We start from the raw sequence: 17,923 nt of genomic DNA, 5'->3' as shown, positions 1-17,923 counted from the left end.
TCATTCCCTTATCTGACCTCTCTTGACACTTAAGGGATTGTATTTTATTAATCTCTGTAGCTACTTGATAATTTTTAAAAATAAAAACCCCAAAATCTGTGTTCATTATTATATCTGATGATACTACTAGAATTGTAATATCTTTATTACAATTTTTAACTGAAATTTTTATCGAGATAATTAAAGATTCATATGCAGTTATATGAAATAATACAGGGAGTTCCTTTGAGCACTTTGTCTCACTACCACTGAATGTAAAATTTTATAAAACTATAGAATAACATCACAATCAGGATGCTGACATGGATACAATCTACCAATCCTATGCAGATTTCCCCAGTTTTACTTCAAGTAAAAATAGTTCAAAATTTGGAAAGGAGTACATCAAGGCTGTATATTGTCACTCAGCTTATTTAACTTACATGCAGAGTACATCATGTGAAAGGCCAAGCTGGATGAAGCATAAGCTGGAATCAAGATTGCTGGGAGAAATATCAATAACTTCAGATATGCAGATGACACCACCCTCACGGCAGAAAGCAAAGAGGAACTAAATAGCCTCTTGATGAAAGTGAAAGAGGAGAATGAAAAAGGCAGCTTAAAACTCAGCATTCAAAAAATGAAGATCATGGCATCCAGTCCCATCACTTCATGGCAAATAGATGGGGAAACAATGGAAAGAGTGAGAAACTTTATTTTGGGGGTCTCCAAAATCACTGCACATGGTGACTAGAGCCATGAAATTAAAAGACGCTTGCTCCTTGGAAGAAAAGCTATGACCAACCTAGACAGAATATTAAAAAGAAGAGACATTACTTTGCCAACAAATGTCTGTCTAATCAAAGCTATTATTTTTCCAGTAGTCATGTATGGATATGAGAATTAAGAAGGCTGAGTGCTGAAGAATTAATGCTTTCTAACTGTGGTGTTGGAGAAGACTCTTGAGAGTCCTTGGACTGCAAGGAGATACAACCAGTCCATTCTAAAGGAGATCAGTCCTGGGTGTTCATTGGAAGGACTGATGCTAAAGCTGAAACTCTAATACTTTGACCACCTGATGCAAAGACTGACTCATTGGAAAAGACCCTGATGCTGGGAAAGATGGAAGGCAGGAGAAGGGGACAACAGAGGATGAGATAGTTGGGTGGCTCACCGACTCAATGGACACGAGTTTGAGCAAGCTCCAGGAGATGATAAAGGACAAGGAAGCCAGGCGTGCTGCAGTCCTTGGTGTCTCAAAGAGTCAGACATGACTGAGGGACTGAGCAACAACAATTTGTATTCATGTGTATGTGTGTGTGTATATGTGTGTGTTTATCACCTGTGTAGATTCCCGAATCCACCACCACAGGATCCCTCACGTTGACCTTTTATAATCATATCCATTTCCCTCCATCAGGGAAGGGAAGCCATAACACTCAGGAAGCACTAATTATCCTTTAAACTTTTGTCATGTCAAGAATGTTATACAAATAAATGCATTTATAGTATGTACTGATAAATTTGTGCGATTGATTTTTTTCACTAGCGTAATTCCCTAGAGATTCATCCAAGTTGTTGCAAGTATCAATAGTTTATTATTCATCTAGTAGTTTTATTTTCACACTTCCATTGATGACTAATGCTGTTGAACAGCTTTTCATGCACTTATTTCTATCTGTTAATCTTCAGTGAACTTTGTCTTCCTATCTTTTGCCCATTTTCTTATTGAATTGCCTCCCCCCCGCCCCCCCACTGTTGTGTTTTGAGAGTTCTTCATGTGACTAGATCCTTTGTTGGATGTGCAGTTTGCGAATATTTTCTACCATCTGTAGCTTATATTTTCACTATCTTCCCATGGGATTTTACCAAGCAGAAGTTCTTCATTCTGAATGAAGTCTAATTTATCAATTTCCCTTTTTTGGATCATGCTTTTGGTGTCAAGTCACAACTCTTTGACTAACCCTAGGTCCCAGAGAACTTCTTCCATTTTTTTCTGTAAAAGTTTTGATATTTTTATGCTTTACTTTAAATCTATGATCCATTTTGGTTAATTTTTATGTATGTTGTAAATGTTTGTCTTAGGAGTTGTTTTTGTTTTGCTTATAGATGTGCTATTGCTCCAGCATCATTTGTTGAAAAGACTATTTTTCCTTCACTAAATTGATTTTGAATTGTCAAGAGTCAATTAAGCATATCTGTTTCGATCTACAGTTCTGGGTTCTGTACTTTTTTGTTTTTTCCATTGATCTACATGTCTATAACTCCACAGTATGTGTATGTGTTAGTTGCTCAGTCATGTCCGACTCTCTGCAACCCCCTGGACTATAGCCCACCAGGCTCCTCTGTCCTGGGAATTCTCCAGGCAAGAACACTGGAGTGCTCTGTCATTTACTTCTCCAGGGGAACTTTCCGACCCAGGGATCGAACCTGGGTCTCCTGCATCAGAGCCACCAGGAAAGACCCTATTCCTCCACAAAACAAAGCAAACAACCAAAAAAACCCCACCACTCTTTTGATTACTTCAGCTATACAGTAAGCCTTGATATTGGACAGAGGTTTTTTCCTACTTTATTTCTTTGTCAAGATTGTTTTAGCTGTACAGCTGTGCTTTGCTATATTATTTTAGGTTAAGCTCTCCTGTGTCTACAATAAATCCTGCTGGGTTCTGATAGAAATTGCATGAAACATAGATCAGCTTAAGGAGAACTGCCATTTTAACTATGGTGAGTTTTCCAATCCATGAACATGGTATATTTCTCTACTCATTTAGGTCTTTGATTTCTTTTCCTAATATTTTGTGATTTTCAGCACATGGATTCTGTACATTTTTTTTTAAGTATATATCTAAGTACTGGTATTTTATTTGGGGGGTGATTATAATATGATACTGTACTTTTAAGTTTTTATATGTTCATTTTTAGTGAATACAAAGACATACAACTGGTTTTTATTAGTTGTCTATCATGTAAACTTTCATAGATTCTTTGGGATTTATATATAGACCATCATGTCATCTGCAAAGAGAGAAAATTTTATTTCTTCCTTTCCAATTTGTATGCCTTTATTTTTTTCTTGCCTTACTATGGTGCCCAGAATTTCAGGTACTATGGTGAATAAGAGAAGGGTAAGTGGACATCATTACCTTGCTCTTGATCTCAGGAAAAAAACCATCTTTCACCATAAAAATGATGTTAGCTGAGACTTTTTGTAAATGTGTTTTATTAAATTGAGGCAATTCCCCTCTGTTCTTAACTTGCTGAGAGTTTTTATCAAAAATGAGTGTTGGGTTTTCTCAAATGCTTTTACTGCAACAATCAATATGACCACATGATTTTCTTATTTAGCTGTTGATATGGTATTTCATATTTGTTGAGTTTCAAATGTTGAACCAGTCATGCATATGTAGAATAAATCTCACTTGATCATGGTAAACAATTATGTTTATGCATTGATGGATTCAGTTTGTTTATATTTTGTTGAGAATTTTTCAGTCTAAGTTCATCAGAGATACTAGTCTGTAGTTTTTTCTATATTTTATTTGTCTGGTTTTGATATCAGGGTAATTCTGCTCATAAAATAAATTGGGAAGTGTTTATTCCTCTTCTATTTTCTGAAAGAAACTGCACAATTGGTGTTCTTTTATTTAAAGGTATGATTTTGGTATGATTTTCCAGTAAAATCATGTGGATCTAGAACTTTCCTTTGGGGAGCTTTGTAATTATGAATCCTACAGCTGCAGATTCTGTAGTAATATCATCTATTCTGTGTTTTCTTTCTTTTTCATCTTTGTCAGTCTTATTGCTGCTGCTGCTAAGTTGCTTCAGTCGTGTCCAACTCTGTGCGACCCCACAGACGGCAGCCCATCAGGCTCCCCAGTCCCTGGGATTCTCCAGGCAAGAACACTGGAGTGGGTTGCCATTTCCTTCTCCAATGCATGAAAGTGAAAAGTGAAAGTGAAGTCGCTCAGTCATGTCTGACTCTTCGCGACCCCATGGACTGCAGCCTACCAGGCTCCTCCGTCCATGGGATTTTCCAGGCAAGAGCGCTGGAGTGGAGTGCCATCGCCTTCTCCCGTCAGTCTTATTAGAGGTTTGTAAACTTCATTGATCTTTTTCAAAGAGCCAATTTTTTGTTTTATTGATTTTTCTCTGACGCTCTCTTATTTTCACTTCAGAGGTTTCTGCTCTTGATTTTTATCATTTCTTTCTACTTGCTCTGGGATATATTTTCTCTTCTTTTCTAGTTCCTTACAATAGGGGCTAACTTATTGGAGCCCTTTTCTCATTTTCTAAAATAAACATTGAGCACTATAAATTTCCCTCTCAATGCTATTTTATTAACATCCTAATATTTTTTATATTTAAAAATGTTTTTCATTTTCAAAAAATTTTATTAAATATTTTAAAATTATTTTAAATAATTTTATTTCCTTTGGGTCTTATTCTTTCACTCATGAATTACTTAAGAAATATGTTGTTTAATTTTCCTGTTGGTTTTCTATTATAGATTTCCAGTTTAATTTCATTATGGTCAGGGAACATACTGTGCATGATTACAATTCTTTTCAATATGTTAAGGTTTGTCTTATGGCCCAGAATATGGTGTCTCTTGGTGAATATTCCATGGGAATTTGAGATTTAAAAAATGTATTCTATTATTGTTGGGAACTGAACTGAGAGTGCTATATAAATGAGTTAGATGCTGTTGGTTGGTCGAGTTGTTCAGATCTTGTACACCCTTGATGATTTTCTCTCTAGTAATTCTATCAGTTGTTGTGAGAGAGGTGTTGAAGTCTTCAGTTGAGGATTTATGCATTTCTTCTTTCAGCTCTATAAATTTTTGTTTCAAGTATTTTTAAAACTTTTGTTTGGTATATGAACATTTAGAATCATTATGTCTTCCTAGCAGATTGAACCTTTTATCACAATGTAATCTCTACCTTTGTGGCTAGTAATTTTCTTTGCTCTAAAGTCTACCTTATCACATATTAATATAGGTAATTCTGCCTTTTTAAAATTACTGTTTGCATGGCATATTCTTTTCCATTATTTTACTTTCAGCCTACTTACATCATTGGCTGTAAAGTGAGTTTCTTGTAGCAGCATATAGCTGGGTTTAAAGTAATTATTCATGTTGATGTATGACAAAACCAATACAATATTGTAAAGTAATTAGCCTCTAATTAAAATAAATTTAAAAAAAATAAAGTAATTATTCATATGTTAGTGTGAAGTCTGACATCTTATTATTTATTTTCTATTCATGTCCTCTGGTTCTCATTTATGTTTTGTGGTTTTTTTTGTTTTTTTTTTTGGTCATCCTGTGGGTTATTTGAACATTTTTTAGGACTCCACCTTAATTTATTTATATTCTCTCTGACTGTATTGCTTTCTAAAATTTTCATAGTGGTTGATTATATTACAACCCATCATAAGTATGGGTATTTTAATACCTGTAATTATGACAATCTATCAATATCACCATTTAACTACTTCAAATGAAAGTATAGAAACTTTACTTCCATTAGGCTTCTTTAATTTACCCACTTTTAATTATTAATTTATTGAGCATCATCAGTTTTGTTTCAGTCATCAAACATGATTTAAGAAGTTTATGAGGAAAACAATAATGTGAGGATTAATTTTATGTGACTGGGTCACAGTATGCCCAGATATTTGGTCAAATGTTATTCTGGGTGTTTCTGTGAGTTTGTCTTTGGATGAATTTCACATTGTGTGTTAGGTAAGATGTAGATTTCATTCTGATAGCAATGAAGAACACTGAAGCATTCTGAACCAGAACTATATGAACGAACTTGCATAACAGACCGTACTTCCTTGCATTGTGTGGTTAGTGTTTACCACGATGACAGAGGAGTCACAGTTAGAGTAATAAAGAGGGCTTATGAAATATGTTGGAAAAAGCTAACAAATAAGAAATTTCCATTATAGGAATGTCTTTAGTTAGGATGAACATATATACACTCATATGTGTATGCATATGTAACTGTATAAATTCTTACTGATTTGTTACATAAATGATTTAATAATACTATATCTACCCAATTCCATCATGATTTCAAACCTTCAGTAAAATATACTACCCACAAATCTGTTGATTGATGAATTTTGAAGGATTATTAAACAAGTCCACATTTGCATTAATTTTAAGCAGAGAAAAGAGAACATAGGGAGTAGCTTAGAAAAAAAATAATTCCCCAAATTAAAAAAAACAACAACATGGAATTAGACTGAGATTTATCCAATGGATTCCCTTCGGGAACTTATGGAAAGACCTAGAATTATGAAAAAAATGTGAAAGTAGTTCTCCATGACTTCTTTTTGTCTAAAAAAGTTAAGGTGATCTCAAAATGTTGGAGAAATAAACACAAGAAACTTGAGGCTAGCCATATTTTTTTAAAAGAATCAGTTACTTTAAAATTAAGGCTTTACTGAATAGAATTTTTAAAATTTTTTATTAAAGTATAGCTGATTCCAATATCATGTAAATTTCAGGTGTCATGTAACAGCACAATTACCTGAAACTTTTAGATTGCCTCCATGTCTTGGCTGCTATAAACAAGGCTGCAATGAACACTGAGGTGCATGTATCTTTTCAAATTATGGTTTTCTTCAGATATATGCCCATGAGTGAGACTGCAGTATCATATGGTAGCTTTGTTTTTAGTTTTTTAAGGAACCTCCATAATGTTCTCCATCATGGTTGTACTTATTCGCATTTCCACCAACAGTATAGGAGGGTTCCTTTCTCTCCACGTCTTTTCCAATATTTATTATTTGCAAACTTTTTGATGATGGCCATCCTGACTGGTGTGAGGTAGCTTTGATTTACATTTCTCTAATAATCAGTGAGATTTAGCATCTCTTCATGTGTCTTTTGGTCATCTGTATGTTTTCTTTAAGAAATGTCTATTTAGGTCTTCTGCCCATGTTTTGATTGGGTTATCTGTTTTGTTTTGTTTTGTTTTAATTGAGCTGTATGAGCTATTTATATATTTTGGAAATTAATCCCTTATCAGTCACATCATTTGCAACCCATTCTGTAGGTTGTCTTTTCATTTTATTTATGGTTTTCTTTGCTATGCAAAAGCTTTTAAGTTTAATTAGGTCCCATTTATTTTTGTTTTTATTTCCACTACTCTAGGAGATAGATCTAAAATGATATTACTACAATTCATGTTGAATTTCACATTTGAATCTATAGACTGAGTAAAACAAATTCCTCCTTCTTTATGGATGCGTCTCATCCAGTCAGTTGTAGGCCTGAATAGGACAAAAGGCTGACCTTCCCTTGAGTAAGAGGGAATTCCTCCTACCTGACTGCCTTCAACCTGGGCTATCAATTTTTTCTTGCCTTCCAACTTAAACTGAAACAGCAGTTTTTCCTGATCTCAAGCCTGCCAGTTTTTGGACTGAAACTACACCATCAGACCTATTGGGTCTCTTGCTTTTTGATTGCGGATCTTGGGACTTGTCAGCCTCCATGATCACTTGAGCCATGAAACTAGCCTCAAGTTTCTTGTGTTTATTTCTCCAACATTTTGAGATCACCTTAACTTTTTTAGACAAAAAGAAGTCATGGAGAACTACTTTCACATTTTTTTCATAATTCTAGAATAATTAAAGAATATTTAATAAATATTCTTATATATGTATGTGTGCACATGTGCACGCGCACACACACACACACACACACACACACACACACACACACACACCCTATTGATTCTGCTTCTCTGGAGAACCCTTACTGATACAGTTATTGTATGCACCTATATTTTTGCTTTTTCTCTGTTTAATTTTTATTGAAGTATAATTGCTTTACAATGTTTATTTTTGCTTTTTCAATCGTTTCTTCCTTCCTGAAGCTCTAAGGTTTATTCTTTTATCATGTCCTTTCTATTTTAAAAACTTCCTTTGGTCAACCTTTAAAGGTAAACCTGCTAATGATAAATTCCCTGGTGGCTCAGATGGTAAAGCATCTGCCTACAATGCAGGAGACCCAGGTTTGATCCCTGGGTTGGGAAGATCTTCTGGAGAAGGAAATGGCAACCCACTCCAGTACTCTTGGCTGGAAAATCCCATGGATAGAGGAGCCTGGTAGGCTACAGTCCATGGGGTTTTTACTTTCTTACAAAACTTATCACATGTGGTAACAGAAACTGGCTCTCAGGCAGTATGGGGTACCTCCTTCCCGGAAGTTACATCTAGATTTGGAGTCGGGAACAGAGGGTGCTTACAGGATTACATAGTGCCAAGGCTCAGACAGGAGAGGTTATGGCCTGGTTGTCACTTCTGCACACAGGCATCTGCTGAGAGATTTTGCTTTCTGTCTGGTATCTATCTTCTGGCCCTGTGAGGGTGTTCCCTTGTTAACAACTATGAGGGACCTTCAGGTAGGCCTGCACTTTGCTCATGGTACGTGGGAAACATTCCATTGCCACTGCTCCAATCCCAGACGCTGGAAAAGCTGCTTCCTTGCTCCTCTCAGGAGCTCCTCTGTGGTTCCCAGGCTCATCCAGCAGCCTCTGGGCTCACTAGGCTCACAGGCAGTCAGAAGACTGCTTCTGGTCCACCTGCTCACCTTGCTAGGGACCAGGAACACCAGTCTTTGTGGACCGTTCGAGGGATAGAAGCCTGCAACTCTTTTGTCCAAAACCAAGAGTTATCTGTGGTTCTCTGTTACTTCCACCTCTCCTTGGTTCTGGAAGGGGAAAGGCATAGGGATCCTTCTCACACAAAGTTATTTAAGCTCTTTTGCTTCCCCTCTAATTCTTCCTTCTGTAGCCCAGAGTATTCTAAAATAGTTTTAGGTACACTCTAAGCATCTTCTATTCTTCCAAAAGGAACAGACTAAATTCTATATTTAGTGAGAGAACTGCCAGTGGTTGAGGCACCTCTTATTCAGAAAAATGGCTCAAGTCCCAGCTAGCCACCCTGTGCACCCCACACATAACCTGCCAACCCCCAAACCATAACAAGACCAACAGAGAGAAGAGGATGCTCCCTCTGAAGTTAACAGTTGTTGGAAGGCTATGTCTACAACTCTCCTCTAGGGAGGAGACATGCTTCTATTTTCCTCCCTGTGTTAATCTGCTTGGGCTGTTTTAACAAAGTACCACAGACTGGGTGGCTTAACAATACAGATTTATCATCTCACAGTTCTGGAGGCCAGGAATCTAAAATGAAGGTACTGCAGGATGGGTTCTTGTTGACGGAAGGGCCAGTTCCCAGGCCCCTCAGTGTGAAGATGATTCCCTTCTCCCTGTGTTTTCACATCATCTTCCCTATATATGCACCTGTCTCTCAACCCAGATTTCCCCTTTTTATAAGGACACCAGTCATACTGGATTAGAGTCAACACTAATGACCTTGTTTTAATTTAATTTTCTTTGTAAAGATTTCTATCTCCAAATAAGGTCACATCCTGAAGTACTAGGGATTAGGACTCCAGTGTATCTTTTGCTTTTGAGGGATAAGTGTAAGCCCCTAAAGCCAAGAGACGAGCACAAAGGGGAGCTTGGCATTTTGTTCCCTGATGAAGTACCTGATTTGTCAGTGGAATTGCCAGCCTCCCCTGTGCTACCTGAGCAGGTAAGAGAAATGTGGAGGGAAGCCCCCACCTTCAGCTACTCCACCTCTACCTGCCTGGGCCCCAGTAGCTCTAGGTTTTCAAGAAGAATGTTAGTTGTCAGGTAGATTCTGCACACGACCTCAAGCCCCAAGAACTGGCACACAGATGAGAGAGGAGGATACAACCTTGCCAGGGATAACTCAGTGTGGGATAAAGAGGCACACACAGAGGGGGAATAGTCTTTTGCTACCAACTTAGGGTAAGCTGGAAGATAACAGCTAAATCTCAGGGACTGCCCATGTCTATGGGACCAAAGGGAGCTCTTCACCCACAGGTTCTGCTAGGAGCATCTGTGACCCACAACTAGAATAGCAATTACCTAAATGAGTAGCCTGGAGAGCTGCAGTCCATGTGGTCACAAAGAGTCAGACACAACTGAGCAACTACACATGCACGCATGCGTGCACCAGGAATAGCCCACAACTTTGTCAAGGCTGTAGGGCAAGGCCGCGTGCCCCACACCTCCATAATTCCAGTGGGAAATAGATAGTCAACTGGTCAAAGCTGAGGAAAGGGCCTATAAATCAAACCATGCCAGGCTTGCTCTTCATTGAGTTGAGACTCTAAACAATAATGTGCACACACAGCAGCACTAAGGTATATTCCACTCTAGGGCCTGTTGTTTCACTTGGCATGAGACCATGGGCAGTTTCCCCTTTCACTGCTGCTAAGTCACTTCAGTCGTGTCCGACTCTGTGTGACCCCATAGACGTCAGCCCACCAGGCTCCCCCGTCCCTGGGATTCTCCAGGCAAGAACATTGGAGTGGGTTGCTATTTCCTTCTCCAATGCAGGAAAGTGAAAAGTGAAAGTGAAGTCACTCAGTCGTGTCTCTTAGCGACCCCATGGACTGCAGCCCACCAGGCTCCTCCATTCATGGGATTCTCCAGGCAAGAGTACCAGAGTGGGGTGCCATTGCCTTCTCCTCCCCTTTCACTGGGTTACATTAAATATGACTTTTAGTGACTATGGCCTGTATCAATCATCTTGTAATAATATGTATTTAACCTTTTTTCTATTGGACATTCAGGATACAGTTTATATTTTTAAATTATAGATCATCATAATCATCTTTGTACATACATCCATGTCCAATTTCTATTTCAAAGAGGAGACATTATTATCCTCACTTTTTTTCAGATGGGAGGATTAATACTAACCAATTTCAGATGTTAAAGTGACTTGCCTTCATCACATGCTAAACCCAAATCTTCTGAATAGTAAATGAAAACACTCCTTTCTGCCTAATATAAAACTTGAAAAGCTATCTCATTTTCTCACCCATTTTACTATATATTAATATACTGTGTTATACTAGATAATGAGCTATGTTTTATTTATAGAATATTATCCATAATCTGTATACGTCTTAACTAAATGTATTTTATATCAGCTGGATAATTTCATTAGCATGAGAGAAAGATGGAAAAATTCATGAATTGGAGCTTTAAATATCTGTTTTCAAAACCCATTAGAGAGGTAGTTTACCATGATAGTAACCATTTGTGACCACAAATATATTACAGCACATGGGTCTGAATTTAATCTGAGTTTATCACATGGTAGAAGACAGCAGCAAAGTAGTGATGAAGAATTATGGCCTCACTATGCCTTAAATATGGTTGGAACTCTAATCTGCCATTTCCATGCTGTAAAAACCTGAATACATTTTATCTCTGCACCTCTGTTCCTATTCTATAAGTTAGGAATAATCTTAGTACCTACCTCAGGGTTCATGAGAAGATTAAATGAGAAAATTCCTATAAGGTTCTTATCTTAGGGACAAAATATACTCCACAGAAAATGTTCCATGAATGTTATCTACTAATATTACTTCTTTTAGAAACCACAGGTTAACCTCCATTCAAACATAGATATTGGATTCAGGGTTATTTACCCTCTGATTTAGATACAAGAGAGTCATCAGTTTTTACCCTCAGTTCAGTTCAGTTCAGTCGCTCAGTCATGTCCAACTCTTTGCCCCATGAACCGCAGCACGCCAGGCCTCCCTGTCCAACACCAACTCCTGGAGTTCACTCAAACTCATGTCCATTGAGTCAGTGATGCCATCTAACCTTCTCATCCTCTGTTGTCCCCTTCTCCTCCTGCCCTCAATCTTTTCTAGCATCAGGGTCTTTTCCAATGAGTCAGCTCTTCGCTTCAGGTGGCCAAAGTATTGGAGTTTCAGCTTCAACAATACCAACTATGTTTTTAATACGTAAATACAGATACATTAATGCATCTGCAAATATTTATAAAAATTATCATCATAATAAGTAAATAGAAAACAGAAAAGTAATCTTTCCCAATTATAATAAGGGGCTTCCCTGGTGGCTCAGATGGTAAATGTTCCACCTGCAGTATGGGAGACCTGGATTTGATCCCTGGGTTGGGAAGATCCCCTGGAGGAGGGCATGGCAACCCACTCTAATATTCTTGCCTGGAGAATCCCCATGGACAGAGGAGCCTGGTGGGCTACAGTCCATGGGGTCACAAAGAGTCAGACACGACTGAGCAACTAAACACAGCACATTATAATAACTGTGTAATCCTGTAAGTTCCTATAAGTTCTTTCCCAATATGATAAATATTGACTGAGGAAAATAATGAAATTAAATCATATACTGGGTAAACAGCACTTAGGTTTAGCTCGAAATACAAAACTGATTACTTTACAGCAAACACACACAAGCCATTTTTGCTGGAGCTTAATGTGGATCATGATATAACTTCATGAAATCAAACACTATATAACGGCACCAAGTGAAATTTCAACAAAGGGCAGTACCCCAGCACCTCTCTTCAAGTTGAAGCCTCATGACCAAAGCAAACACTTGCTAGAGAGGAATTTGGAGCTTTCTCCCACTTTTAGGAGGAGGATTATTCTGGCCTCCCAGGTAATCCTGTGGAGGGTACCTACTTTCTGTAGAAATCTTCACCATGGAAAACAGTACACTTCACATTTTCTTTAGCTGTGTCACACATGAGGCTACCCAAAGACCAGCAATGGGGAGGAGGCAGCCTTGCCTGAGGACAAAGGATTTGTAAGACTGTGAAGAAATCTGGGCAGATTCAGGAATGAGAAAATCCCTAGGCCTCCACCTCTGCCCAGCCCACAGGAAAGGGTGAGAGGCAGGAGGAGGGAAAGAGCTTGCCATGGCACTGGGCCTCAGAGGTAAGCCTGGTTGGTTTTGGCAATGCCTGTTCCCATTGTTAGAACACAGCCGGCATGCTGCTGCCAACTCCCAAAAAGAATATAAGGCTTGTAGCACACAAGATGAATGTTCCTTTCCTGCATCGCAGGGTGTTATAAATAAAGCTGGAGCTTTTTATATACAATCTAATAGTATGCTACTCAATGGAAAGCAGAGGAAGGAGACGAAAGAAAGCCTCATTTTGCAGAGACGAGAAAAAATGGACATCACCATCCATTTGAAACACACTTCAAAATATGTCAAGGAATGTTTTCATACTATGGAGATACAGAATTAAGCCTACAATCCAACATACAAATTGAGTGTGTGTGTGTATATATATATAATATATTTGTGCCTAGTATAATATAGATTAATAGCAATTTTAAAATGTATTCTGAGAAGTAACAAACAGCTCTTGGATTTTACCTGTAGGAAGAAGAATATACATTGTGGCGGTAGTTTTAAGGTGAAAGATAAGCCATGCTCTTAATCCTTCATTTTCTAGAGCGGAAGCATTTCTCCCAGCAGGAAATGGGGCCCCAAGCCCCTACCTACCTGTGCTGGTGTGGGTACTGGGGCTGGCTGGGGGTGGCGGCCCGGAGCCCTGGGCTGGGGATGAGGGCTGTCCATCACTCAGCTGCTTGACTCGCTTGCGGTGAGATTTGCCATTGTAATGGACCTGGGCTTGGGCTGCAGAGTTTAGCTGGATGTTGCACACCTCACAGAAGGAGAAGAGAATTTTCTTTTTCTCTTTACTCAGCTGGTCCTCAGGCCTGTCGTTCTTTATCCCTTTTTCTTCAAAGCCCCTTAGAAAAGTTGCCATATTCATAATTCCATCTTCAGAGTAGTTGTCAGGGCTTAAGGAATACTTCATACCTTAAAAAAAAGTACAAATGCTTGTAAAATATATGCCTTCTTATTTTCTAGCATGATTATGATTAGTTTTCATGGTATGGTTTAAGCTAAAGTCTCCCAGCTACTCATTAGTCATGCTTGGAAAAAATCACCCAAAGTAGTTAACTGAGCAGACATGATCTTTGCACATGTGCTCCCTCTGTCTGGAGCATTCTCCTTTCCATCCTTGTCTCCTTCTCCCATCACCTCTCAATTCTTTTGCCCTTTTAACTCCTGCCTACCCAGAGACCTTAGCTGGTGCATTACTCTCTCGGGAAAGTTATCTGACCCTGGAAATAAGCAGATTCCTGTCTACATGTGCTCTGTGAGCTCCCTGCAGAATACCTCTCACCCTGTGCACTTCATATATATGTGTGCACTTATTTGGTTTAAGTTTGTTTTCCCAACAGAGTGTGAACTCTGGGGGCAGCGGGGCATAAACCTCATTTCTGGATCCCTTGGGCCTAGAACTGCACCTTTCACATAACAGACATTCAAATACCTGTTTAAGGAAAGGATAAAGGATGCTATGAATCCATACTGTCAGAAAGGATATGTGTAGACACAGAGGCATATATAGTACACGCACACCCCCCCACACCTGCCAATAAATCCATGCTCTAACTTGGGGACGAGGGGAACAAGAAAGACTAACACACATTATGTCTGAAACTTACATTGGGTTGTATTCCAAAAGCCCCTTTATAAGTCAGCCAGTGAGAAGTTGAACATATTTTCTTATAGATGAAGTGAAACAAATTGTTTTTAGGTGTCCAGATTAGCCCATAAACATCAATTTAGTCTTTGATGAGGCTGAAATGCAGAACATCTGAAATACAAAATAATAGAAATATGATATATGGTAATCCAATAATTGAAAAACAGAAAAAAGTAAAACAGACTAAGATAAAATTTGGTTTAAGTGCTGATTTTCATTTATCTAGATAAGGATAAAATGATAAATTATAATCTAAGTAAAGATTTTAAAGGAGCCTTTCCCGTACCTGAAGAACCTTGGGTAATGAAGATAGCCTTGGCTTTTTATTTTGTTCAGTTCCACTTTAACATATGCAATTTTTTCATTTTAGTTAATACCAATATTACTCGTGTTTTATACATATCAGTGTGACTATTACAATGTTTTCGGTTCTCAACTAAAATAAAGAAAAAGATACTCTCATAGAGGAAAGAGAAGAATGATATTCAAGAATATTTGGGCAAAAACTAAGGGAAAGGGGTATCCATGAAAAAGAAATGGCTGAGGTGGACCTTAGCATGCTATGAGGGATGAAGTGTTCAGACAAAGGGAGGATCGTAGCTTGTGAGGGAGTCTGCCTGTGAGAAAAACTCCCAAGATACTGGTCTAAGCAGCTGATGGATCCAATTTGGCTTGCAGCTCTAGGGAGAAACAACTAAAAACTAGTCCATGTTTCGCCAGTTAAATGTTTAAAATTCAGAAAATAAATTATACTTCAAGGTATGACCATAGAGATATTGATTTCATGTATACAGTATGCCAAGAACTTCTTTACACTCACACACCTTTCAGATACGACTGAACGACTTCACTTTGACTTTTCACTTTCATGCATTGGAGAAGGAAATGGCAACCCACTCCAGTGTTCTTGCCTGGAGAATCCCAGGGACAGGGGAGCCTGGTGGGCTGCCATCTCTGGGGTCACACAGAGTCAGACACGACTGAGCGACTTCACTTTCGCTTTTCACTTTCATGCATTGGAGAAGGAAATGGCAACCCACTCCAGTGTTCTTGCCTGGAGAATCCCAGGGACGGGGGAGCCTGGTGGGCTGCCGTCTATGGGGTCGCACAGAGTCGGACACGACTGAAGTGACTTAGCAGCATATGCATTATACCATATGCCAAACCATAACCTTCAGAGAACTGTTAGAATGTTACTAATTTTGATGTGTCAAACCTCTTTGGTTCATAAATACTTTACCCTGATGCCACCAATTTAAGGAACTCTATTTCACAGAACTTTCCAAATGAATCTATTCCTTTCAGCTCTCCAAATAGACCATTCTCTTCCTTAAAATCTATTCAGACTACACAAAAATCAGGTTTAAGCAATTCCTATAACTGAGTTACAAAAAATAATTCCGTTATAATTGAAATGTGATTTGAATTGCCCATATATCAATATTTTTTGCTTTAGTCCTTAAATCAAAAATGCTATGGTGTCACAAAGCCGTTTTCCACATAAAACTTTAGAAAATATTACTGCCATATAAAAGTTATGTTCAAACATATTACTTTGTACCCTATCCTATAATATTAAAATTTATCATAAGAATTACTGAACTAAATGATAAAAAAAATAATTTTGAAAATAAACTTGTCATTAAAATATTATGCCTTGCTTAGAAAACTAATCTATTGTAAAACATAAGGAAAACCAATAACTTTTTAACTTTGCAAAGTGAGGTCAGGCATCATTTCATTGAATCATTGAAATCTAAATGTTAAATTTCACCTCAAGCAATGAATATATTTGACTCAGCTGGGGAATGATGACACTTACATCTGAAAGTTTAACTTATCTGGAGGTCGGTGGACTTGCCCATGTTCCTAATTAATGCATGGTATTTCACAGAAACAGGACTTACATCATATGCTCCCTTTTAAATCTGAAATCTAAAAAATGACTTCTTTGTATTATAAAAGATACCAATGCTTTCTGATTGTCATTTGTCCAAGAAATAAGTTGTGCTTTAGATTTATTTACATATGTTTTAAGTGGCAAGAAAGGTACCTTTAAAATGAAATAAATGGCTGTTCTAGAATTCCCTTGTAACCTCTGCATAATGCCAGAACACTGTATAACTTTGATCCCTACTTTACTTTCTCATTTACAGACCATCTCCCCAGCCTCCAACACCGTGTCTGTGGACCGCTCTAGGGAGGACACAATGCCTGGGGGTAGAGTGTGCGTTCTGTCCATCAAGTCCCAGTTGATTAGTCCTGTGCTGGCTTCACCACACTTCTTCCCTCTTAGGAGAAAAATAAGTTCAGCCCCTGTTAACAGCCACTTGCAACCAGAATATATTTAATTCCAGAGGTTTGGGGAAAAGGACCTAGAGGGAGTATTGAAGCAAGATATCAGAGTCTCAGCATCTACTTTTGGTCTGAGATGATATAATTTCTAAGCTACGTGTGGTGAAAACATTTATAATGTCATCTTTTGGACTAAGGGGAAGGTAATAGTTTAAGTAAAAGAAAAGAAAAAAAATCCCAATTTCTATTTTAAAGTGTTTTTATCAGACTATCTTAAATTACATGCTTCACTTGCATAGGGGAGAAGGACCTTGAGAGCTATCCAATTTTAAACAGCTGTGGGCAGTGCTCTGCTCTGGATAGTCTGGCGGGCTTACTCGGAAGGTGAGAGAGGCCAAGACAATCAGACCAAGTATTCTATGTCTTTTTTGTACTATTTTATCAGGTTAGATGGCCAAGCATTTAACATTCATGACAGAGTAAGATATTTTGGTACAGGAGAAGGAATAAGAAAGTTGTTCTTGAGTTACTGCTTTGGGGGAAAAGATAGGATGGGATAGTCACGTGTGCATGATCAGTCGCTTTGGTCGTGTCCGACTCTTTGCAACGTTATGGACTGTAGCCCACCAGGCTCCTCTGTCCATGGAATTTCCAAGCAAGAATACTGGAGTGGGTTGTCATTTCTTCCTCCAGGGGATCTTCTCAACCCAGGGATCAAACCCATGCCGCATCCTGCGTCTCCTGCACTGCAGGCAGATTCTTTGCTGCTGAGCCATCGTGGAAGCCCTGATGGGATAGTCAGTGACTATCTAAAAGTGAAGTGAAGTCGCTCAGTCGTGTCCGACTCTTTGCGAGCCCATGGACTGTAGCCTACCAGGCTCCTCCGTCCATGGGATTTTCCAGGCAATAGTACTGGAGTGGGTTGCAATTAAAGAGTGATTTTTAAATAACCAAGATGCAGCATGTCAGGAAATTTTATACTTAACAACTTTCTCTAAAACTGGCCCTAACCTGTGTAGCTATCCAATTGTCTTCTGTAATACATTTAAACAAAAAGCAGCTGATTCGGAGGTAAAGACTGGAGGCCACAGGAAGAATGTAAATACATCTTACCTTAGAAACAAGAATGGCCTGAGATCGCTGAATTTCAAATTGTACTATACTGTTACACTATACAGAACTGG

The 17,923-nt window shown here is 38.4% G+C and overlaps 2 protein-coding genes across 4 annotated transcripts in view; both read right to left on the bottom strand.

Moving 5' to 3' along the window:
• ZNF385B (zinc finger protein 385B) overlaps nucleotides 1-14,489 on the bottom strand; it is a 368,588-nt gene extending 354,099 nt beyond the window's left edge. For all 3 annotated transcript variants that reach the window (XM_027556267.1, XM_027556278.1, XM_027556288.1), the window contains exons 1-2: nucleotides 14,404-14,489; nucleotides 13,388-13,708 (exon numbers count right to left, since the gene is read on the bottom strand). In XM_027556267.1, the coding sequence (XP_027412068.1) occupies nucleotides 13,388-13,706 (319 nt within the window). In that variant the 5' untranslated portion in view covers nucleotides 13,707-13,708; nucleotides 14,404-14,489. The remainder of the gene's footprint in view (nucleotides 1-13,387; nucleotides 13,709-14,403) is intronic.
• Nucleotides 14,485-17,923, bottom strand: part of LOC113880645 (basic proline-rich protein-like) — a 117,200-nt gene continuing 113,761 nt past the window's right edge. Inside the window, exon 3 of the mRNA XM_027523091.1 lies at nucleotides 14,485-14,555. Coding sequence (XP_027378892.1) covers nucleotides 14,524-14,555 — 32 coding nt within the window. The 3' untranslated portion in view covers nucleotides 14,485-14,523. The remainder of the gene's footprint in view (nucleotides 14,556-17,923) is intronic.

This window comes from Bos indicus x Bos taurus, chromosome 2 (genome assembly GCF_003369695.1).
Source record: "Bos indicus x Bos taurus breed Angus x Brahman F1 hybrid chromosome 2, Bos_hybrid_MaternalHap_v2.0, whole genome shotgun sequence".
In the NCBI taxonomy this organism is placed as follows: domain Eukaryota; kingdom Metazoa; phylum Chordata; class Mammalia; order Artiodactyla; family Bovidae; genus Bos; species Bos indicus x Bos taurus.
Note: the sequence above shows the minus strand (reverse complement) of the source record. Positions and strands in the feature narration are given on the sequence as shown.